Source organism: Pleurodeles waltl, chromosome 4_2, assembly GCF_031143425.1.
Source record: "Pleurodeles waltl isolate 20211129_DDA chromosome 4_2, aPleWal1.hap1.20221129, whole genome shotgun sequence".
NCBI classification, from domain to species: Eukaryota; Metazoa; Chordata; class Amphibia; order Caudata; family Salamandridae; genus Pleurodeles; species Pleurodeles waltl.
This window is the reverse complement of record NC_090443.1, coordinates 931,586,049-931,610,915: the sequence shown is the minus strand read 5'-3', so window position 1 is coordinate 931,610,915 and position 24,867 is coordinate 931,586,049. Positions and strand designations below refer to the sequence as shown.

General features: G+C 41.4%; 1 protein-coding gene across 1 annotated transcript in view; it reads right to left on the bottom strand.

The window, feature by feature from the left end:
- The window catches only part of ATPAF1 (ATP synthase mitochondrial F1 complex assembly factor 1), an 82,003-nt gene extending 59,298 nt beyond the window's left edge, over positions 1–22,705 (bottom strand). Inside the window, exons 1-3 of the mRNA XM_069232728.1 lie at positions 22,408–22,705; positions 13,918–14,026; positions 2,702–2,758 (exon numbers count right to left, since the gene is read on the bottom strand). Of these exons, the coding sequence (XP_069088829.1) occupies positions 2,702–2,758; positions 13,918–14,026; positions 22,408–22,619 (378 nt within the window). The 5' untranslated portion in view covers positions 22,620–22,705. The remainder of the gene's footprint in view (positions 1–2,701; positions 2,759–13,917; positions 14,027–22,407) is intronic.
- Positions 22,706–24,867: the final 2,162 nt, after the last annotated feature.

The window sequence follows — 24,867 nt, the reverse complement described above, 5'->3', positions numbered from 1 at the left end:
CTTCCGAGGCTCTATGTTTCACGGTACTGAGTGGTACTCCGGTGGGATGACAAGTTGATACATGCAGACTCTCCTTGGCCCCTTGCACGTCCGTAACGAGGAATATTAATCTATTCCTGTTTCAATAGCCATTTCAGTTGCATATAGGAACAGAAATGGACACCCATCTACCCACTTTTACTAATACTTAGGATTGGCCTCAATGTGGACTTGGATAAATAGGGTCTCCAACAAGGAGACAGAGGGCAATATCTCTGCCACCCTGGTGGACTATCTCTTACCGGGTCAAAAGATGACCGACAGCCTGGCAGACATCTCTGTGCCTTCCGAGGAATCGCTACAAATTCGGCTCTTCAGAAGGCACTACAAGCATGCTGAGCAGTCATGGTTCATGCAGCCTCTCAGTATACATTTTCGTTTTGAAAAAGGAAACTTCCACAACTGGAAGTTGTTTTTGTAAAACGATATATGAATGGCCCTGACACCCGGGGAGATTTCATCCACCGAACGGTTGGAATTTCGGGGTCTTGCCTGCAGGCAGTGTGCGTGCGCTGTTGTAACGGCGACTATCGCGTGTTTAAAAAAGAAAAAAAAAATCTTTAAAGGACTTTTAGCCCTCTTATTATTTACCATTCATTGGCATCAGTATTACTCTTCCTCGCTGCCTTCTAATTCGGCAGTACGCATTACACGTCACTTCCTGCTTTTTGTGCACAAAGTACGGATTAATTTAACTTTTGTGCGTCCGCTCCCCGTGCGTTCTTTATGATACTAATTCTTTATTTGGCCAATTTTATATAGCGCGACCAAGAACCGACGTGCATTACACAAGTTCACATTCATTTTTTTTTAGGCCTGGGAGATTAAGCTATCTGGCCAGATGTTTTCCTTTTCATATGTTTATCAGCATTCCTAAACGAGGTAGGAAGACTTTCGAAGGAAAATGAAAAAAAATAATTAGTACCCTTTACCTAAAATGGCCACTGGAGGGCATCATAGTAATACAGACAGCCCATACACATTAAGAGACAAAGAGGGATTCAGTACCGTAAGCTAGGAGGAGGAAGAGAAGAATTTGTCAATATTTTCTTTGGTATGTTGCACAGCAGTGCGGCTGCTGTACAACGTGGCTAAAACACACTGGCAAAGCCCTCGTCTCTCACTTAAGCAAGATGTATTGGCTCTGCCAAAGCTTGCTCCTTTATGTTTTCGGGATTGTCAGGCTTTCCCTGGAGTTTCCGAAAATAAAAGATAAAAACATCAAGCTTCCTGCTCTAAATAGGCAGACGGTTTGATACACTTACACCCACGGCCCTAGGTCAGCCGAGCAGTTGGTGTAAGGTTTCGGCCGGCAGAGCCAGAGGGAGCATTCTGGCAGAAATATGATGGTGTGCCGGCTTTAAATAAGGGGGACTGCATGTATCAACTTGTCATCCCACCGGAGTACCACTCAGTACCGTGAAACATAGAGCCTCGGAAGTACCTTTAGAGAGGATTAGATAGAAGCTCTGCAATTGATCCTCATGGGAAAGACAGGCGGGCCAGGTGAACGCCCCATATCTGGACAAGATAAACTTTGGTTGAGTCTTTTTCTAAGCCAGTGGTTTGGCAGACAGGGCGCTCTGCTACGTCTGTGGTGGAGGACCCTGTCCACTAGAATCTAACTGAGGCCCACGACTCTTTGGGATTTTCAATCAGTTGAGAAAATATCTAAAAAAACGAAGTCAGAGTGACTAATTATGCAGTGCCCTGGACATCAACCATGTACAGTACATATGCCTGCAAGCAATAGCAGTTCCATTCCAGACCCCTCTGAGGACTGTTCGGATTACCTCTATTAGCTCAAACTATCTTGTAGGGTGAAAAATGACAACACAGGCAAAGCTATACGGCTACGAGTGCTACATTCATGCGGCACGTGTTCCAACTACGGTGTGTTAATGGCTTAAAGTATACTATGTCTGGAACAGGCAATACCCCAGATGGATTGCTATTGCCTCTGATGTTTTCTCTATTTTGACCAGGACATTGCAGATTCACTCTTGCCTCTTTGAGGAACTCTGAGTTCGCCTGCAGACTGGGCCTAGAATGTGTGGTGCAGTGTACTGTATGTTGGCCTGTAACTCCAGGGGCTCCGGGCCTCTCTTGCTCAGGGCGTCCTATGCATCTTGTATATATCCTCCGTTTTCCGCAAGCCAAAGTGGTCGGTTTCGCTGTCTATTACATTAAACTAATTCAACAGATGTTCAGATATTAGATAAAAATATTATATTTTAAGTAGTGTGTTTTATCATGATACTAATCAAACAAAATATTACAAACGAGCAATGATATTGCTGGGATGGAAAACTCCTCTGAATGATAATGGATGTGCACCCATTATACCAAAGCAAAGACAAGAGAATATGGCTCTACGGAGCGTCAGCTTTGAGGCCCATGCAGCCAAAGTCCATAGGTAAGGCGACAAATCTGGTCGCCTCCTCGTTTGGCTCATCAGACAAAACCATACCATAAATACCATCACGAAGATAACTGTTGAACACGGGACCACGATACCCACCCTACTCCTCCCCAGTGCCAGTTAGGATTGTAATGCCTTTAATATGTCACCAACGTGTGTCTGATTTTTTCCAAACTAAAAAAAGTTGACACTTTGTCAAAGTCTTGCCAAATAAAGATTTTTACTTATTTTTGAACCAACCTTTTCTTTTGTAAGTCCAGGAGTTTTTCTTTGCAGTTGTGATCTCAGGTTTTTGGACTGAAAAACAAAAGACAGTTCAAAACTTTATTTTACTCCCCTCACTTGAGCAGATGACATGCACTCTGTGGTAATACAAACGGGGGCAAATTCTACATTTGAAAGAGGACAACTCAGGGTACATTTGATAAGAATGTTTCCTTAATTGCCAAATACACATCTCCTTCTGGTTCACCAATAAAATACACCCTTTTATTCTTGGTTTTCTTAAACCAAGACGTGAGCGGAAATCAGATTCAGACAGATTTATTGTCCAGAAAGTATGTGTTTTAGGCTAGCAAAGAACATACTATGCCTTCAACGAAACAATATATAATTGTACTAAAGTTTACCTGTCCATTATTCAGAAATACAGCTTGAGGTAACCTACGGGCTCCGCAGGAAATCAGTTTATCAAGTTATTTAAACAGAACATTTCCAGATATCAAAATTAGGTCATTAGCGCCATCCATCAATCAAATGTTACTTACATTTACGGTGTTGAAGGTACTAAGTACTTCACCCATCTATTCATCTGTGTGGTTCACTATATATCTGAAGATCCCTTGGAGAGGGCAACTAGACATCCAGGCACTGTGTCTACAATCAAAACAGACAGCCTGTGCACAAAGGACATAAAGGAGAAACAGCCTCCAGACATCAGCAGGCAAAAGTGCTGTCATGGAGGAATACCCACAAAGTACTCACTGGGAGGGACAGCTTGGTTTAGCATCAACATGCTGGGAGTCAGAGGAAAGCCCTCTTTCGAACAGTGACATATTTCACTGGATGGAAAGGAGGAGACGGGCTACTTTGTAAAATGAGAAGCTGCAGAAAGACAGAAGATAGTCAAATAGAGTTGATCAAAATGGTCCTACTCAGACCTTACACCCATTAATACAACTGCATTTGCCCGCTGGTTGAGCATCTTTCCCACGAGTACTATACATAATGAAGAAACTGCAGAAAACGAACAATCTCAATTAAAGAGTTACTTAGAAAGGATGATACACGTTATAAGTTGGACATTATACAATCTAACAGTGTGGTCCACTGATTAATTTTTCACCGGATTGTTACCTTCTCAAGGAGAAATGTAAGTTACTCATGGGGCAAAGAGTGGGATGCGACTGGCCGAGGCTCTTGGGGGCAAATATTTGCTCCACTTCAGCTGCACATGAAGGAGAGTTCAGGTCACACAAGACTGAAATATAAAGATACTGCATCTGGCGAGGGCACAGGCAGACTTGTGGATGGGGATGCCTGGTTTGCATTGTTGGGACTATGGCATCCAATGGACTGTACCAGGTACATCCATACTTCTTGATACATTCAATGGAGGGGGCGGGTATGGCAGGTGTAGATAGCAAAGCTAATGACAGTCAACAGAGAGAATGCTGTTCAATACCAGGGCAGCTGAGACTGCTACAGTGATGAAGGATGTTACACAAATGTGGTGGTCAAAGTGAATTCCAAGGTTCCTGGTAATGGACACAAGATTATTGTGTCAGGGAAGAACTGAAGCGGCCAGATATTGCGGTGTGCTGGAGCACAGGAAGGAAGTGGTTTCTGCCTCACAGAAGTATCAACAATCTCTGTACCATCCGGTGGTGAACGGAATTAGGCATACTTCAGTTTATCACTAAAGCAAGGGGCGAGGTACGGAAAGAAGAAGAAGATGACAGACAGGTTGGAAACCCGAACATCCTGTAAACGTGTTGGAGTGTGTAACCGGAGAACAGGCATGGTCCCCTGGCTGTACATTGCAGAACCCGCTGTGCAGCTGGAGGACACCACAGCACAACGTGTCTGTGCTCAGAGACGGGGGAGTTTAAAGGGAACGTTTTACAACAGATGCTGAGAGTGTAGAGGGTCGATTCAAGAATGTTGTAATCAAAATTGTCAAAGGTAGATTAACAGTCAAGAATTTGTTAAAGACCACCCTCCCAAGAAAGAAAAAAACTTGGTAAATGTAGGTAGGGGCTCTACAGGCAGCTCACTGTTTCTTAAGCAGATTCCAAATGTACGCAGTTTTAAGGGAAGAGAACGAATGCCTAATAATTGCATTATAATGTACTGAAGTATGTTAAGATATTGAAATGCCAGGACAAAGGCTTGAGGAGAGTGAGTAAAAAGGTTTGATGAATTAGCGTGGAAGTTGGTGAACTGGAGCACAAAATGAATCAATCAAACTATAAAATCAATCAAGCTATCAGACGAGCCCAGGGTTGAAGGTGAGTAGGGATTCTGCATGTGTGTGAGGGAAGACTTTGAAACTGGGGAACCACGTTCAAGTCCCGGCGTCGGATCAACTTCCTGTGATTCTGGGCAAATCACTTAAACTTCCTGTGCCTAAAAAAAATAATCTGTCCTTGTGTAACAATCTGGTGTCCATGTAAGGAGCTCTACCGGCCTCAGAGTTTACGCTATATAAAACTGCAGAAACAAATATATATATTTATGTTGTAAAGCACAGAAAAACTTTATAGTTTGGCATAGTTTGCAGGGAAGGGAATATAGAAATGAGATACTGTTTGGTAATATGAGAATTCAGACTCATGCAGGACTGAGGTGGGAGTACAAAGGTGTAGAGGTATGTTTGGGAAATCCAATTTTCTCTAGGGTCATAATTGTCAGTTTTCTTAAATGGCACTAACATGGTTGAGCGAGTAACTAGGCTGTCTTTGGAATGCATGGAATCGTCCTACGTAGCATTCAGAAATTAGTCTTGTACTGTATATTTTATATGGTGGTACATGCCACGGATGAAGCCCCATTTTCCATATAATCTTCCATACTTTTTCAACCTTGCCCTAGATAAGAAAATAGTAACTTGCCCGTAGGAGTAGTTTTAAAGCTTGAAACTTTTCAAAATCCACATGCTGAGCATCTTTGAACCCTCTAGTAATTAGGTCTGGAATTGTCTCTTGTATCCCCCTTTTCCCCCTGGGAGGCACCTACCATTTGGTATCCGGTCCCACCCACTGGGCACCAGGGATGTCTTTTTTTGGTGTGTGAAAGGTCTGCTCCCCATTTAGGGAAATAAGTATGTTTTGACTGTATTACTCCCCGCCCCACCACCACCAGGAGTAGATTGGACGTTGTTTTTTAGGCACACCTGCCTCCAAGGGAGGCAGAAAACCACTACACACCAGAAATTTTGTAATCATGTATGGCAGGGAGCAGCATCTTCAGCAAGGGTTGCTTCCCAAAAATGTTAGGACATGTTTTAGTTGTTCCCCTCCCCCCCCCCCCCCCCCGAAGACTGGTCATTTTTAGGGCACCCGGCCCCCAAGTTGGAGGGGCCATTAGTCATGCCTGTCAGGGAGAAGCCCCTCGGGCAAGGGTCACTCCCCATTTTGAAATGTGCATGTCCTTTGTTTTCTGACTTCTGTGGGCAGATCAGCCATTATTTAGGTGGACCTGCCCCAGGAGGGGCAGAAAATCACTGGACACCAGGGTATAACTCCCCAGTATTGCCCACACACTTCCTTAGTTTTCCACTCCCCCTAGGAGCATATCAGTTTTTTTGTGGTCAATCTGCTGACTGCGATGGCGGAAAACCACTAGACACCAGGGAATACCCTTTTGTGTGTGGCAGCTGGGATAAGGAACACTCCCCTCTGGTGTGCCAATTTTTTGCCTTTGCTTTGTGCCCTCCTTGGTGCCATTTTGGACAGTAGTGACACTGATCTGCCCTCATGTGGGCAACTATTTTTTGTAATCATTTGCATAATGGAGCTTAATGTTTAATTTCTTCTTTTTACTGTAGTTCAAAGCTTTTGATTTCCTTGGTGGAGACTTCTATTTGCAGTTTTGGCACTGGTGGAGCTGTAGTTTGTTTAGTTGCATGTGTTTGGTAAGAAAATGTTTTTGTAATGTTTACTTCAAATGAGTATCACTGCCCTGCCTGAATTCTTTTTTTTTTTTTTACTGTGTTAATGGCAGGATAATTAGGTTATGTCAGTCAGTAAAGAGAACTTTATTTCGCTGCAAGAGCCACAAAAGCACATAGCAGCAATAAATAAATACAGAAGGTTAAATAAAATATGTACGGTACCTGTGCTTAGATAAAAATAATTAACATTAAATGCACTCCCAGAGTGAATTAATACATTCTACTAAAACCATTATACAGATAAAAGTTTTCCTCTGACAATCCAACTTGCCCCAAGGAACTTGGCAACAGCAATCACCAACATCGGGATAGTTTATGTATTTTTTCACATTTGGATTTGTGCAGTAAGTGTATTTTGTTCTCTTGAGTATATTTTGTTTTTCCTTTCTAGTGGGTTATCATTGGTATTTGCTGTGTCTGTGCAGAGCAGGTGCTGCTTATCCTTAGTCTAGCTGTCTGCGGCATGTGAGAGGTATTTTTTTGGAGTATAAAGTTAATTGTGTGGTTTGTATTGATATTTCTGTTCTACATCATTATGTGTCAGTCGAAATATTTACTGTTTGATACAGACACAGTTTGTTGAGTTCAAATGTGACACAGTGTTGTTTACTGGTTTTGTGATAGTTTAATTAGTAACCATTATGGCAGGCTTACTGCACAGCAAGTTATTAGTTTGCGTTTTGAATCTGCCTCTGAACATGGCTCGAAGACGCATCTGAGGTAGAGGACCAAGTTGAATATTCTGGCAGTGAATATTCTGTCAGAGAGGAATCATCTGACAATGAATCCATTAATATTGTTGATAAGTGCCTCTTTTAGAGGAGGACACTGATATGCCAGCAGTACAGCAAGAGCAAGTTGCACTGCAGCCAGAAGCTCGACGGATTCCTAAGGAAAGTGCTGAACCCTGGGATGCCCCTAACATGGTACAGCCTGTGTGCCTGCCTGTAGTCGTGTTGCTGTGTGTAAAGTCAATACAGGGACCTTTTTGCCTGTCAGTTCTCCCAACTGTTTATTGATGACGTGTTTTTAGATGATATTGGCGAGCACACCAGATAATTCTCGCCTTGGTGCCTAATCTAATAATGGGTCCCACTCTGTAACTCTGGGCAATAGCTTGCTTAATCTCCATAACGGCCCTGACAGCACTTGGATGCCTGGCTTCACCCTGGGGGCTGCCCAGGAGTGGGTGCCTCACAGGGAAAAGCCAGGAGGAGTTCCACAGCGGTATGCGCACAGAGCCTTGAGACCCTAACGGGTGAGTAGTGCGCTATACAAGTGCGAAGTTTACCTTTACACTAATTTTAATGCAGAACAGCTTTTGAGGGACAATAATGTCACATTTAAGACCCACTCTAGAGCTGCCTGGTGGACTCCCACAAATCTTCAAGATTAAGCAGTTATGGGATTCAACTCTAATGGTGGCACTGATTTACAAGTTTTTATAGTGGTCTACTGGTCCCTTGATGGCATCTGCTATATTTCCATCAGCGAATAGTTAAGATCGGTATTTGCTTCTGCAGCACATGATGCATTTTGTAGATAATGCTACAGCGTTGCCACACGATCAAGCGGGACTGTGACCATCTTGTCAAGATTCAATCTGTTCTTGACCATTTAGGAACAGATCAAACCATGGACAATGGTAGTCCTCGCGAGGGTACCCCCATTGAGCCTGGTTTGATCTGGGACTTTCCCGGTCACTAGGCCGAGACACATAAGTGCGGCAGTGTATTTATCAGGACTAGTGAGGAAATTCTGGATGGTAGGAATTTTGTGGATTGCTGCTGATTTACGTCACAGAAATGCAAGGATGATGAGCAATTTTAGCCAGAGTTTGTTGTTTGCTGGGCATTGTGGTTAGGAAACCTTTTAGGGATCCATGCAAGTCACATCCCCTTGGACTCTCTTGGTTGTCTAGTTTTCAGGTATGTCTGGGTTTGTTATGTTTCGCTGGGTGGCCACTGAGCCTGGGCCCAAAAGCCACAGCTACCCCCATCGCCAAATCAGGCAATTTTTCTGACCGGAAATTATGATCTCTCCACCTTGTGTTTTAGGTCGTTTTCTGCCGCAGTCACTAGGCCTACCCACACAAGTGAGGTACTGTATTTATCGGGAGACTTGGGCGAACACAGAATAGCAGAACGTGTTCTATTACTAATTGTATTTGTCTGCATTTCTACCTTTTACATGTAAGCCAGTGTGTAAGCAAGAAGACATTTTGAAAAATGCCGTCTGACCCACATGATAGTATGGGTACCCACAAAGTCAGGGATGTAAAAATAACAACTCTCCTAAACTCCGTATCTGGCTCCCATTTCAGAAATACATAGCTTTCCCCTGATGCCCAGTTCATTATTATATTTTACCATATGAATTGTCCTATTTGCGGTACACAATGAAAAACTATTGTAAGGTTCATCTCAGTTACTGGCTCTGGGCACCTCTGGTTCTTGGAAAACCAGATATCTCCGCAACCAGAAGAGTTTAGCGAATGTAATGGTATACTGCTTTTGTAAATTGCCCCTTGTGACAAGACGTTACAGATTAAAACACTTCACAAATGGCTTTTTCATCCTACTGATTTTCTCTACTTTTTTTTATTTCAACAGTTTCTTTGGGAAAACCTCGAGGGATCTACACAAATATCCCCTTTCAGAATTAATTTAGAATTTTCTCACATTTTTGGAAATCTATAGCTTTTCGGGATCACCGATGAGCTTCAAACCAGTTTCCATCATACACTGGAATTAGGTTAAAAGAACAAAGATTAGGGAAAATGGACTATCTCTTTGAAAATGCCAAAACTCTGGCAAAAATGTATTTTTATTTTCATTCAGCTATGCATTTTCCTGAATGCTGGAATATAGTGACTTTAGCTCAGCAAATCTTTAATTGATGCATTTTGTAGGGACAAAAACAGAGACTTTTTTGCAAGCACCTTCTCCTGTTTTTTTCCCTCAAACAAAAACAAAGTGTAGCTATATTTTGGCTATTTTCTCCGTTTCCTCTAGAGGAATATCACAAACACTGTGTAACTTTAGAATTACCTGGATGTTGGAAACACAGCATCAAATTTGGTGTTGATACCTTATGTGCAAAAAAAGTTATGCAGGCCTAAGCATAACATACCCAAGTAGCCAAAAAAGGCTTGGCATTCTAGGGGGAAATGGCCTAGCAGCGAAAGGGTTAACTATGAAACAGCAAGAGAATTCGAGGAAGTCAGTTGCTGACTGACTGGGGATGCGAGTGATACTACTTTGGGATCTGCTGTTGCAGAGGCAATAAATCTTCTACAAACAAATGTATAACTAGTGGTTCACTTTGAATAACCTCTGTCACCGAAGAGAAAAGAACTAACTTGAAGTTGATATGAAAAATGTATACAAGCTTTGTGAAGTCACTCGAAGGCAAAGGAGAACAAAGGAAAAGTGGCTTGAGCTATGCTGTGGTGGGAGGAAGCTAAGTATAAATGACAATTTTATTGACCATTGAATAAAACCGGTCAACCAGAAGCCCACGCTCCGATTTTTTGGAGGGTGGGGGAAGGGGAAGAGAGAACAGTAGTCTGGCAAGGAAGCTACAGCCGTTTCACAGGCCAGACCTAAAAACAAAATATATTGAAACAAGTCTGATTGTACAGAAAAGCCTTCTTCAAATAGTCAGGGGTAACCACAGGCTGGAAGATAGCATTGCTTCTGCTTTAAAAACAAATAATCCATATCTCTCTTTTTTAGCCCACAAAACTACAGGCTCAATTAGGAGCACTGAATTATTCTCTCTAAAAAAAAAACGGTAATTTGTGGGATTGTTAGACCCAATAAGTATTGTCAGCATGTGTGTAAACCTTTGGGGTCCAGTTCTTGAAAACAAAAGAAAAAGTATAGGTGGAGATTCACACTTCCGGCTAAAAGTATGTTTACTGTTTTTTTCTATTTACAAATATTCTCAGTAGTATGGGAACTGTGTCAGGAGCAGATTTAAAGGTGTACTTGTGGGAATGTCATGTGACTTTTTTCAAGGGCTAAAATTTCACCGCTGCAGTGTTTTTCATAATGGAGAACTCCGCACAGGGGGCATGATGCTTGGAAAAACCATGCTGCAACACTTGAACTGGATTTACTGCTTTTCTCTGCACACATGGAAGAGAAATCAGCACTGGTAAATGCATTTACGCTTACCAGGAATCCCACTGTGGCGCCGGGGGAGGTGCACAAAAAGTAAACTCTGCTATAAACTTACGTTTATGACCAATTTTACCTTTGTCATTAGGGCCCCTAATATGCAAATATTTTTGACAAATAAACCTAATGTGGGCAATATGTCCTAATTTGGTATAGAAGAGGACATACTTGTGTGTTCAATTCTTTACCAATAATTGTTGAAAATTATCCTAAAGATGTATGCCTACTTCTGAAAAAGCAGTTTTGTCTTTGTATAAATATCGGTTTTGCAACTTGATTTTTTTTTATCTTACTGTATAGAAAAAATATTGGATCCTTCTACCCGAATATGAAGGACTAAACTGTATATAAATCGGGGTGGTTGCTTTTAATAACGTTCGGTGGGGTAGGAGGAAGGGTCACAATGAGGGGGTGGAGGGTGAGGGGGATGGGTAAAGTGGGGCAGGTGGGCACTTGCCACCCTGGTTTTCCTTGCAACCTTGGTGCTTCTCTGTGTCTTCTCTCCTCATCCAATCCAAACTCTTCTTTCATGCTGTTAGCCAGCAAAAGAGAAGTGCCTGGATTGGTCTGAGCTGCCTTAAATGCCGCTCAGCTGGGGACTGGGAGTCTGCATTGGTTCTTCACCCGGGCTGTGTAGAGTTCTAAGAGCGCATGTCAGCTTGGTCATGCGCACTTAGAGTGCACAATGCCCCTCCTCCCCCTAATGACAACCATCTACCCGCCGTACCCTACGTGGAGGAAGCAAAAAATGAAATAATACAATAATTGTATTATTATTTTATTATTCTGCTGTCTTTCAGCAGTGCGGCGATGCTCCTCCACGACACGCCACTGATATAAAGTAGATATATTCAATCAATAACTATCAAAAAGTCCAGTGGAGGCATCATAAAAATATGCCTCCCCTTAAATTAGTTGCAACTTACATAATCTCCCTGTTGCTTTATAAAGCAATAAGTTCTGAAGTCTTCAAATGAACAACCTCCAGGATCTACCTTCTATGTGTGAACAGCCACAGACCTAGATCTGACTTGTATCACAAGATGCCTTAACCTTTCAAGGAACCATCTTAGATTAAATAAGGTAGTATGGATTACAAATTAAACTCTAAACAGAAAGAATCGCATATCATGATCTACAAATGTGGAAAAATGAAATCTTGTTTCACAGCACAATCTACAACGTCATTTGTAAATCATTCAAGTCTGTGAATGGATCAACAACACTCCTTGTGAAGCATAAATATCTTTAAGGCAGAGGGGAATGCTTGCTTCATGAAGCATCATCTTCTTCAGTCCAAGGAGCAATTGTGTAAACAACTGCAAACATGGTTAAAATGTACGTCTGGTGTGAATAAGATGTTGATATTGTTGTTTTACGAAAGTAATACTGTTTAAAAGAACTCGGCATTTACCCTAATGTGTTTACAAATCCAAATGTAACAGCTGCACATTAATGTTTTATCTTTACTGCAGAAACTAAAGAAAGAATATGTTCAAAGTAAAGGGCTCACGAGGGGACTGATGTACTAAACATAGGCCGCAATATATTGGTCACAGTTTGAGACTAGTATTTTTGCAACCAGTGTGGTAGTTTGCGAACTGTCCTACGTGGTAATAGGTCACTTTGCAAACTACTGAACTGCAGTGAGGGTCAATTCAACATACCGCATGAATATTATGGGGACAGGTCACATACACTTCAAGTGGAGGCCACCAAGTGGATGGTGGCCTGCTGGTGTCAGCCCTCCAGCATTTCTGCGACTGCATCTTAATGAAGCTACCTTTTTGTATGTAGCCCATTTTCCTTTTTACATTCACAAAGGGCAAGGGGTTCTCAGAGAACCCCTTCCCTTGTGTGAGTGGGTTAACACCTCCTTTGAGATGTAGGTAAAATATAAATGGTTTGAAATCAGTTTCCTGTTGCAAAAGTTTCACCCACAAAAAACGTATGTGTATTGAAACGGATGCCTACAACACACCCTTTCCAAACACTGAATTGGTATCCATTTCTAAATACATTTAGTCATTCAAAAACACTTTTCCAAATGTATATAGTACTAAGGAAAAAGGCTTTTAGTGTTAGCAAAACCTCTAATGTACCAATCTGAAGGGTTTGCAAATGCTAAAACCCTTTGTACATCTTTCCCCGATGCGTAGATAAATAAAAAAAGGCATGATTTGGTTCAATATCTTATAGTGATTTAGAAGATCAACTGAGAATGTCCCAAACACACTGTGCAGTCTGTTGCATTAAAACATGGTCTCAGCTGTTGCCTAATGATGTAAAAATGCTCTAAGGGCCACTTTGAAAACAGAACAAGGGTGATGTTTCTGAATGTGTGCAAGATATAGAGACCAAGCCCACCGCTTTCATGAAAGGGAATCATATGGCTTACTGGCAGAATTATGGTGAGAACAGGAAGCTCATTTTGACGGTGCTCCTTAGTGCACAGTTAAATGTAGTGTTGGGTATATTCAACAGTTCATTCTGAGACAAGGAGAAGCGTTAATCTTACAGAGAACTCGAAAAATAGCAGGTGGCACAAACTTTGTGAATGGCTTGAAATGTCATACTGGCCATAGAAAAATGATGCATTTGTTGTACACTTGGCTTAGTCCAAATACATGGATGATAGGTCTTATCAATAAGGCGCTTTTAAGCAGTGTAGTGTATCAGTGTCTCAACAATATGCTTTAGGTGGTAGTATTTTGCCAAGAGATTGCACCGTTCCAGACATCATCAGAACTGATATCAATAAAAGGCACATTTGCATCTATGCGAGTGGGAACAGCAGTATCTAGAGTATGGCATACTGTATTTTTATATATATTTTTTCTGTGATATATTAGATGCTGGCTATGTTGGAGGGTTAAAAACACTCTGTAATGCAACTGTGAAAATGTATGTGACAGCAAACAATGATTAAATAATTGATAATTATCCATCAAGGAACTTGAAATGTAAACATTTCAAAGATAAGGATATAAAATATAGACAGTCTTTCAATCCAACAGCCTAATACAAATCTTATACATTTTGTACAATGTCCAATAACCAATACCCTTGAAGCTTTGTTTACAGCAATAAGTTCTTGCCTTTTCTTCCATGGACCGAACAAAATCAGCTTGCGTGGTGTACCCCAAAGGCTGTCTTTTCACCTCACTTCTTTTTTCCATGCGTGCATCAAACACCTCTGGTTTGGACCTGGAGCAAGCGAGATATAAAACCAAATTTAGATTTAAATAGATATGCGATGTACTATTGTCAAAGAAAACGACATTTACTCAAAACGATCTTAGTGCTCTTCACTGAAAACCAAACATAAAAACTTTAAGTGAACACTGCATTTTTAAATTGACTGCATCTTTGAATAACAGTGTAGATCAAAAACACAAACAAAAGTACTTAGATACAGTATTTTTGGTTCCATAAGAAAATATATTTGGTCTAGGAAATTATGGGGGTCATTCTGACTCCCGCCAGCCGCGGTAACCGCAGGGCCGGCGGGAGCCGCCAGAATACCGCTGCGCGGTCAGAAGACTGCCGCGGTTATTCTGAGTTTCCCGCTGGGCGGGCGGGCGGGCGACCGCCAGAAGGCCGCCCACCCGCCCAGCGGGAAACCCCCTTCCACGAGGATGCCGGCTCCGAATGGAGCCGGCGGAGTGGAAAGGGTGCGACGGGTGCAGTTGCACCCGTCGCGATTTTCAGTGTCTGCATGGCAGACACTGAAAATCTTGGTGGGGCCCTGTTATGGGGGCCCCTGCAGTGCCCATGCCATTGGCCAAAACCGCCAGGAACAGGATGGCGGTAAGGGGGTCGGAATTCCCATGGCGGCGCAGCAAGCTGCACCGCCGTGGAGGAATCCCCAGGGCAGCGGGAAACCGGCGGTACACCGCCGGTTTCCCGTTTCTGACCGCGGCTGTACCGCCGCGGTCAGAATGCCCAGGGATGCACCGCCAGCCTGTTGGCGGTGCATCCGCGGTCCCCGGCCCTGGCGGATTTTACCGCCAGGGTCGGAATGACCCCCTATGTCTTCTACGGAACCAAACAAAATACAAGATGTCACCATGTGATAGCTTCTCTTGCTTGATAGTAAATGGCCCAGGTGGGCAGATTCTGATAGTACCTTTAATTTTTAATATGGCCGAATTAGATTAGAAATGACAATAGATGAAAAGTGAACAAAGAGAATGGCAAAAGGCTATGCCAGGAACAGTAACTGCACTGCGCTATTTTCTGTTAAATGCAACATAAGAAATGGGGAATACTGCAACAAATTGTGAGAAAGTACAATTACTTCTAACTAAATATGTGAGCATGAGTGAAAGTAGGTACCATAGTGTGTTAAACACCGGTAGTTAGTTGCATGACAAGCGGACATCAAGCATGAAACATGAATCAACAAGCATTGGTACAGTCAAGCACCTCAGTGCCTTGAGACCCTCACGGGTGAATAGTGCGCTTTACAAATTCCCTGATTGATTGATTGAGTCAGTAAAAGAGTCTCGCCTATGGTAAACTATTGGCTTTGCCAAAGCTTTTTGGTGTGCAGTAGATGTTTTTGGGGAGTGCAGTAAACGTCAATGGTCCTTATAGTAGTCTACAGCAACTTTCTACCAAAATCACAACAAAGAAAAGGTTTTTCTTGCATTTTATTTGCTATATCAACTTTTATGTTAACTTTTAGACAGATTGGTCTACAACTTTGGGCTTTTTCCTGATGCTCATCCACACACATGCATGCCAGCGGAATGAGCAGAAGTAATTTGCTTTCATTTTTTATTTACCGATTAAAGGCGGTAGACGCTACTTGAATACGTATTTTTAAACAAATAAGATTTTTTTTTATGTGAAAGCGGAATAAAAAAAAATGTTTGGGAGCACTGGTGAAAGGAAATAAGCACAAGAGAGGGTGAGAAGTAGACAGACGTGACAGCAGTACAAGGAGTGGGGAGAAGCACACAAAGGCAAGAACAACGCAGAGTGCCCAGGAGCAGAGGAGAAAGCACACAAGAAAAACATGGATTGTGTAAGAAAGGTCTCAGGGGTAGGAGTGCAATCAATTGCCTTGGGCCCTCTCCTTCCAAGGGGCCCCCTACAAAAGTGAAGTTCCTCTCTGCCTCACAGCTTTCTATTTATCAAACTCAACTGTGAATGCATTGTTCAGCATTGCTGGGGCTTTTGTAGGCCGAATGTGGGGAATAAAATACAAAGCTGTTCTGGAGACGGGCGGGCCTTATTATGTCTTACCTTGTGTCCCCAAAATCCATAAAATGACACTTGAGAGTGAGGGGATGGTTATCTGGTGGGAGGAGATAGGGAGATGACAGAGCTGTAAAAAAATCATGCACTCCCATGCAGTGCTTAACCAAAAGTAAGAATAAAATCCCTAAACATGAGCATTGGCAGGACAAACACCAACCACTCGAGAGATGGTAAGTGTCTATAATGCAAAGGAGGGACAAAAACAAGATGGATAAACTGGGACAGGAAAGCCATGGTACACGTAAGCAAATGAGAGTATTAATAATGCCACGCAATAGTGAGAAGTGGATGTCAGTTTTTGGTAATATGTATTTTGGCATTAGATGGATTAAGAAAAGAAACTGCTTTCTGGGTAACTACTGAGTTGAGAGCTGATCATCTTACAAAACGTGGGTGTTTGACAAAACAAGATGTCATCTCTTAAAAGTTAAAGTGAAAATGCGAGGAGGTGACAATAACTTAGCCCCTTAAATATTTTTTATAAACTTGCTCAGCCCAGCACCACAGAAGATGCTTGCAGTGACTAAGGCAAAACCAAAGCCTATCTTAATTATGGTGAATGGCTAAACAGTGTTTTATTTGAAGACCTAAAAATCGTAACAACTAGCACAATGTTGGAGATTATTTTTTCACCAACCTTCCTCCTCGGAACAATCCCAGATTCATCTGCAAATTAGTCTGGTGTGCCAATCACAGACATTAAAGAGCCAGTTTTAAAAGCATTGTTTAAGAGTGTGCTGGGTGAGCAAAGTTGTGCTCATTGAAGTCTTTGATAGGGAACGAAATCTTGAAAGGCGCAGAAGGGCAAGTACTCTCATGGGGGAATTACACAGGTTGTATCAGCCCAGGGCTTTGTGAAAGAGATAATATACACCTTACTCAGAGCTTTAGTAAGGCAGAAGTCTGGTGATGCTTTCAAACGCTCAGGTTACAGGCTTGATAAAAGGAACATCAGTACAATTTGACTTTATGGCCCATATTTATACTTTTTTTGTGCCACATTTGCGCCATGTTTTGACGCAAAAGTGGCGCAAACTAACAAAATACAATTATATTTTGTAAGTTTGCGCCGCTTTCGCATCACAAAATGACACAAATGTGGTGCTTAAAAAGTATAATTTATGTAAGTCAATCCTCCTTAATAATTACCTTTAACAACATGTTACCAGTAGCACCACAAACAAGTATATCCGTTTAGGAGATCTCCTTCCAAACCAACGGTTTAGGAAATCACAGGCTACAATTTCAACAAGTTAGGAACGACATGCTGTGTCTTGGGGTACCAGAAAATCTGCCCCATATACTGTGTTCATATCAAAGACGACACCCAGAGCAAAAGTGGTGTTGGTCTAAAACATTTTTTAAAGAATGTGGGGTGCGAACAGTTAAGAAAGCAAGAAATCAGAGCATTAATTCCGCAAATCCTCAAAAAAGTGCAAGGAAAGTTACACTGTGTTCATGTATAGTTCATTATCTCGTCTAAAACCATCTGAATCCCTCTTTCATGGTACACATAACAGAAGTGAAGATTTAACGAAACAAGTGATTGGTGAGTCAGTTTATTTGAAAGTGAAGGCGTTAAGAGATGTCGGGATGGCAAAAAAGCAGAAAGCTTTCAGACAGATTGTGCTGATGAACTTGTCTCAAAAGCGGGCTGCCCAGGAATACAAAATGACTGTTCACGAGAGGAGTTTATAGGTCTGATGGGGCGTGAACATAACAAATCACCCGTATTTGCAAAGTGCACGTCCTATGGACCACTGCCTGCTCTGAAAAAATGGAACGAAAACGTTTCATTTTTTGTTTTTGTAATGCATCTCGTTTTCCTTTAAGGAAAACGGGCTGCATTACAAAAAAAAAAAAATGCTTTATTGAAAAGCAGTCACAGACATGGTGGTCTGCTGTCTCCAGCAGGCCACCATCCCTGTGAGGGCCGCCATTTGCAAGGGGGTCGCAAATTGCGACCCACCTCATGATTATTCATGAGGTGGGCATTTGCGAAGCCCTTGCGAATCACAGATGGTGTCAGGGACACCATCCTACATTCGGATTTGCGACTCGCAAATTGCGACTCGCTCTGACTCGCAATTTGCGGGTCGCAAATCTGAACGTACCTACATGTGGGCCCAGATTCTTAAAGAAAGTCACAAAAGTGCACCCATGGTATATGTCGTACCCCTATAAAATATTTGTGAACTGTATTTTAGCATGGGTAAATACGCATGTGTAGATTTGCTCATGTGAAAATCTATTGAGCATTTGCAAGTTCATTTTCCCTCCAGCCACTTTCTTCCCAACCCTGGAAGAAGTTCTAATTCTGCCATTGTCAGGAGTAAATGTCCAACTTTTCTTATTATGGGAAAATATTAGAGAGAAGCTGGTGAAAATCTTTAAAACATGCAGGTTAGTAGGTTTACAGACTCAAAGGCATTCCAGCCCTGGAACTATTGCTTACTGCTTCCTCCAGCCCCAGTAAGCAGATCTGCAGAAAGGTGGTAAAATAAGGAAATTGCTACAGTAGGGATTGAAACTGCAAGTATTCAAGCCATACTATGGTAGTATCCCTGGCATAATCAGAGAGGTTATTATCAGAGCTCTTACATAATGAGATTGCTGCCATAATTTGGCGCCACACTACATGGCACCAAAGGGACTAGTAGATCATTTTACAAGACAAGTAGATTTGAGAAGCAACCTGTTCCCTGGACAAGTAGATATTTTAATAAATTCCACACCCCTGCATACTAGCATGACATATAGGAGTGCCATTTTAAATTCACTTCATTGTGTGCACACTAAAAAGAGGATAATTTTATAAAGAACAGTTTCAAATGGACACATTCTGGAATGCTGTGTATTAGCAGCAGTCAGAAACAGAAAACACACCCAAAGGAATTTACAACAGCATTAGAACGAAACTGGAACTGATAAAGCTGGCATGTACCCTGTGCTCACATCTGGTAGAAAGCACCTTACTAGCTCATATAAGCCTCTAAAACAGAGAAGCAACACTAAAGTAATAATAAAGAAAAAATAAAAACACTGGTGTTGAAGGGAACTACCTTGTGTGAAGATGGGAAAAGGCTAAATGAAGCAAGGCAGCAGCTGAAGTAGGTTGGCCTACTGCCTCATGCTGTAGTGGGCGGACATGAAACGGGAATGACACAACAACAGATCAATGGATGAAGAGAGCTGGCTGAAAGCCCCTTTAATTAAGCATATTAACCATATACTTTTAGTAAAATCAAAAGGTCTTCGCTATCGCCAGCCCTACAAAGAATTTCCTTAAATGTTAGCCACAGAATAATACAAGATAGCCAAGCAAAAGAACGGTACAGGTAATGAAACAGGGGAGGCACAAGATCGACAAGGAAAGGCATCAAATAACTAGCAAGCCAATGAAAGTGATGCTAATATCAACCAATGTAAGCAATGGGTGGGCTGAAAGCCCACTGTAAATTCTTGCTAAGTCCACAATAGGTTTGGTCCAGCCAGACAAGTTTTGCTGTCTGGTAGGCTCAACCTACAAATGCAGCATGCATTACTAATATATACCACCACAAGGTTTAACTCCTCTTTGGGTTTATCAATGAGATAGCACATGCACCAATGTTGATTGAAGTCTTTATTAATAAGAGCTAATTTAGTTTCCCAAAAATACTAATATATAAAAAATACAAAAATACATTGTCCTTAACATGCATCTAAACTAAATCTATATAATTAGCAAATAATGCTACTTATTTTCAAAAATCCAAGTAAAACAATATGAAGATCAGAGTACAACTGCTTAAAAAAATGGTGTGTGGAAAAACTGACAATTGCAATGTGCATTAATGTCAGAGAATTGTGCCACTGGAAAGGCCAAAACCACCCAATACCGTAAGCATACTTTCAAATTTGTTACTCCAATTTTGTTTGTTTTCACCTAGAAAGCATTTATTTGTGGGTGTGCTGTACCCCCTGAAAATCTGCACGCTAAAAGCACACACAAGATAGGGTGGTTCACGGACAGTGTTAACCTCAATTTCATTAGGCAATGTGACCCAAAGTAAAGTACAAACCAGCACTTTAAAATGCAACAATTATGAAAGAACTGACACCATAAGGGAGTTACAGGGAGGAATTAGGAAACATATAGAGGTTTATTACAAACATTCAAAAAGATACAGTACAGGATAATTAAATTAAAAAACTGCTGGGTTACATAGAAAGCAAATGCCATTAAAGTTCAGAATCATACAGAAAAGTGACAAAATCAAGAGAAATGCCAAGTCCACAATGTGCAGCAAAATCATTAAGAAATCAGCTGCATCTCTAGTAGCATAGGAAAAGTCAAACAACTTCTGGCTCCCCCAAAATCATAGAACGTGCAGAATCACTGTAGTGTATGCAAAATAATTATATTTTCAATAAACCAGAATAAGGATTTTAAAATCTTCATCCAGCCCTATCACCTAAGCACTAACTCTAGATGAATACTGATTTAGCCATCTATGGCATCACATCATCCGGAGGTGTAAGAACAAACTAGTTACATAAACAACAGTGAACCATTATGATGAAGGAATACCACGTGCAAGCTGAAAGATTCTTGGAAAAGTGTTACGTTATTGAGCCCAATCTGAAGAGTCGTCTTCGAGAACAGCATCATTCAGAAACAAACAAACATGATTTGCTTGACTACGTGAAGAAGAAATAAAGAGTAAAAGCAATACTCATTTTGAACAAGGTTAACTAAGCCCTAGTCAGCATACGCCATAAAAATGCACTCCAGTAAGTCATAGCAAAATCGGTTCAAAAGCAATAGCTCCATGTCAGCGTATATGTGTAAATTCAAGTGTCGATTAATATTCTGCAGACTATTGATAATGCACATTCTTAATTAATGCACAAAGGCTTCCTCACTCTCACATCACTTCAATAGGTATGTGTATGCATCTCATTTTACGGTTTTTACTTTGGTAATAATAGAAATAGATGTTCTCTTAAATGTTTTAATAAAGCTCAAGGAGTTGAGCATTTACAGCTGAGACTCATGTGTAAACTACAAATGGAGGGTTCAGATGCCAGCAAGGCCAACTCAAACATTAATCCCTACAAGTCAAGTACCACTGTTGTGTTACCCTGTGTGGGAACTGCATATCAAACTTTTCATGTTATGCATGTGGGTTAAAAACACCATGAAGCCACATTCATTATTTTACTACCGTTATTATTAGCAAAATAATTATTCTTGCGAAAGAGTAATGCTTTTGTTACCTGCATTTTTAGCTTGAGTAGACAAAGCATAAATACTGCATCCATTAGTGATTTTATGACCACCTGCAGTCTGGACAAGAGAGATCAATCGGTTACTGGTGGACAATCTCCTCTTAATATTTGATCCCTCCACTGAGATGAAATGGGTGCTGGCGGTCGTTATGAGCTAGAAGACTTTGTGAAGCAACAATGGAAAGGTATGTGATAGCATAAAATACTAACACATACTAACAGACGTTGTGATATAGTTGTAAGTGACATCACTACTCAGCCAACTCCAAAGAAAGGCGATGCCCACAACTTAGTCTCATGCAATGGACAGCTTTCCAAACTTATCAGAAACACAAGGCATTGTAAGGAAAGGTGAATGCTATTTATAAAATTGTCTTTGACCATGAAGCTAGGCAAAAATATGGGGACTTAAGTTTGAGCCAGGCTCGCGATTTCAGCGGAATGCTTATGCATTTAATAGAGAACAGAAAATGCACTTAGTTGTTACTAAAGACATTTCAGCCACCATAACCCTTCTTTTTATCAGTTCATTTTTATTACCCAATAATGAAAGAAACATACCCAATGAACCAGGGGATAACCAGTAGCTATAACAAAATCAGTTCACAAATCTATTTTTATTTAGATAAAATGCATTTAATACATACAACTGCACACTAAAATAACGCGAAACGAATACTCCTCGTATTGTTTTGCTCTTTTATGTAAGGTTCTGTGCCCTGTCACAACCAAGTATTTTTTGGACGATCTGCATTTTAACATGGAACATTAATTTACCTGTGAATACTATTTATTTTTTAGTTCATTATTTACTCCGCCACATGTCTGATGTTCTTTTTCTTTATTAACGTTTCGCCTTTGTTAACCCCTTCGCTTTATTGCGTTATTTTCAGTTCCTTTATTCACATCAGCATGTGAAAAGCGTTGGGTTTATGTGTTTTTTTCTTAGCTGAACTGTGCTTCATTTCCCAGCAATATCATTATGTGCCACTCTACCCTGCACAACTTTCCTGTAACTCATTATTCACCCCAACTGCTGCCCGCACCTGCGCAATTGCTGGATCTTTTCCTGGTACTTCCCATAATAAGGGTTACCCTCGAGCGGGGGCTCCGGCCGCACCGAAAATGCCCTTACTCCTGGGATTACAACGCCCGGTAACAACCAAAGGGCCCGATCCCGCACGGCCAAGAGACCCCGGTAGGCGCAGGACATCTGCAGCACGGCAGCGGTCATCTCCCCGTTCCCTCCTAGCCACATCCGGCTGAGCAGGGCCAGGGAATGCCGTGACCGATGGGAACATTGACCGAGAGGAGGAAAGTTCCCGGAGATGAAATTGTAACACATGTTCCGTTTTTGAAAGTGAAGAAAGACAAAAAACACATAGATACGCTCTACTGTGTAAGACAGCGTGTAAGTGCGGCGGCCATCTTGAAGATGTTTAGCTGTACACACAATAGAAGCACGAAGATGATGTAGTAGAATACAAAACACACACCAATGTGTTGTATTGGTATTGTATTGGTGCGTGTGTCCTCGCGCTTATAGCGTGAGCGGCCTCGCACTTAGGAATGTAAGAATGTGTGGATACGAATGTTTGAACGGTTGTTGGATGAGAAGCGGACGGAGATGGATGGTCGGAGATGTTGGGGCGGTATTTTCCTTTAACTACCAATAAACATCTTAAGAACATATTTCGGCTGAAGATCGTTACTACAATTTTGGCGACGAGCGGGAAACTATTCTAATCAGCCCAAACGTCGTTTACGACCTTTAGCAGCAGTATTTCAACCTGTGATTCACATTTCAGGAGAAGGGATTCACCTTCGATGTGCGATCTTCTTGATTTCCAGCTGCCTCCAGGAAGCGTTTTTTTAAAATTGTTTTCTTTCCCCTACAAGGTTAAAACTTCCATTCTAACCTGTTTCCATAGTTGCCGATGCCATTTTGGAGCGCGTTGCTTGGTTACCAGAGCGTCGGAGTTGTGTGGGAACGCGTACAATGGCAACTGCTAGTGCTTGATTTTTAATATACACTGTTTAGCGCTACAGTGCGCGTTTTCCATCGCACTGCTAGAGCGTTAACCTTGGACCTATGTGGCTAATTTGGTGGCCATATTGAGAAGTCAATACCATATTCAACGGCTCTACAAAGTGATACTGTGTGGTTTTGTGGATTATTCTGCACTCCTAACATGGCTTCAAATGGTTCATTAAATCTACCTCCGCCTCAGCCATTTCAACCCCTTTTAGGTGACAATACAAGCAAGTGGCAAGAATGGAACGAATATTTCTTAAATTACCTTGCTACTTGTGATGAAGAGAATGAGTTCACACCTTCTAAGAAACAGAAAATCCTCTTACATTGTTTGGGTCCACAAGGTTTAAAAATTTATAATCGCATTGAGAAAAAACCCCGTCCAGATGGCCAAGGTGATGTCTTTTCTAACGCTATGGAAGATTTGGACAGATATTATTCACCCACAGTATGTGTTGGTATTGACAGATATAAATTCTATCATAGAAAACAACTGAAAGAAGAATCCATCGAGGAATATGTATCAGCTTAATTTTTTTTAGCTTTGACCTGTAGATTCGGTACACTGCACGATGAAATGATCAGAGATCAAATTGTCATGCAAGCGGCCAGTTCTTCTATACAGGTCTGTTTATGGGCGAAGGGAGAAGCACCATTATCTGAGGTGGTGGAAATTGTAAGGAAAGCAAAACTAACTGGAAGGTGTGCTAAAGCAGTACTTTCTGAAAAAGAAGGAGAGAAGGAAGCTATTGAACAAATTAATAAAGTTAAAAGTGGAAGGAAAACATCAAATTTTGAGCGGGAAGCTCCGAAGTCAAGAGATAACCTGGTCACGGGACAATTTAAGAAAACTGAGGCTAAAGGTGACAATTCCATGATTAAATGTTATAGATGTGGATTTATAGGTCACTATGCTAATGACAAGAAATGTCCAGCGCGGAACCAGAAATGTTCAGAATGTGGCTTACTTGGACATTTCGGAAGAGTATGTAGGCAGAAGAAAAAGAACTTCATTAAGTTGTTGGAGAAAGACTCAAATTCAGATTCATCTACGTCTGGGGATGAAAATTTAAATATGTGTGTATTTAATGTGAGAGATCAATGGGATGAGAAACAAAATCCATTGTGAAGGAAAAAACCAAAATGTAATTTATTCATAGAGGGAATTATTGTTAGTGTGGTTGCTGATTCCGGTTCCCCATACACTATTGTCACCTTAGCGGTGTGGAAAGATAAATTAGAACCGAGGTTGGGGAATAAGCTAGTACCTTCGGATATTTCTCCAAGAAGTTTTACTGGAGAACCTATAGACATAGTAGGGTATAGAACTGTGTGTTGTATGTTTAAAAACAGAGAGGCTGAATGTAAATTGTATGTGTCAAAGTCTGGGCCATCGGTATTGGGATGGTGGGACCAAGGCAAGCTTGGTATTATTCTTAATCCGTCTAGTTCTGAACCAGTTTCTGTTGTG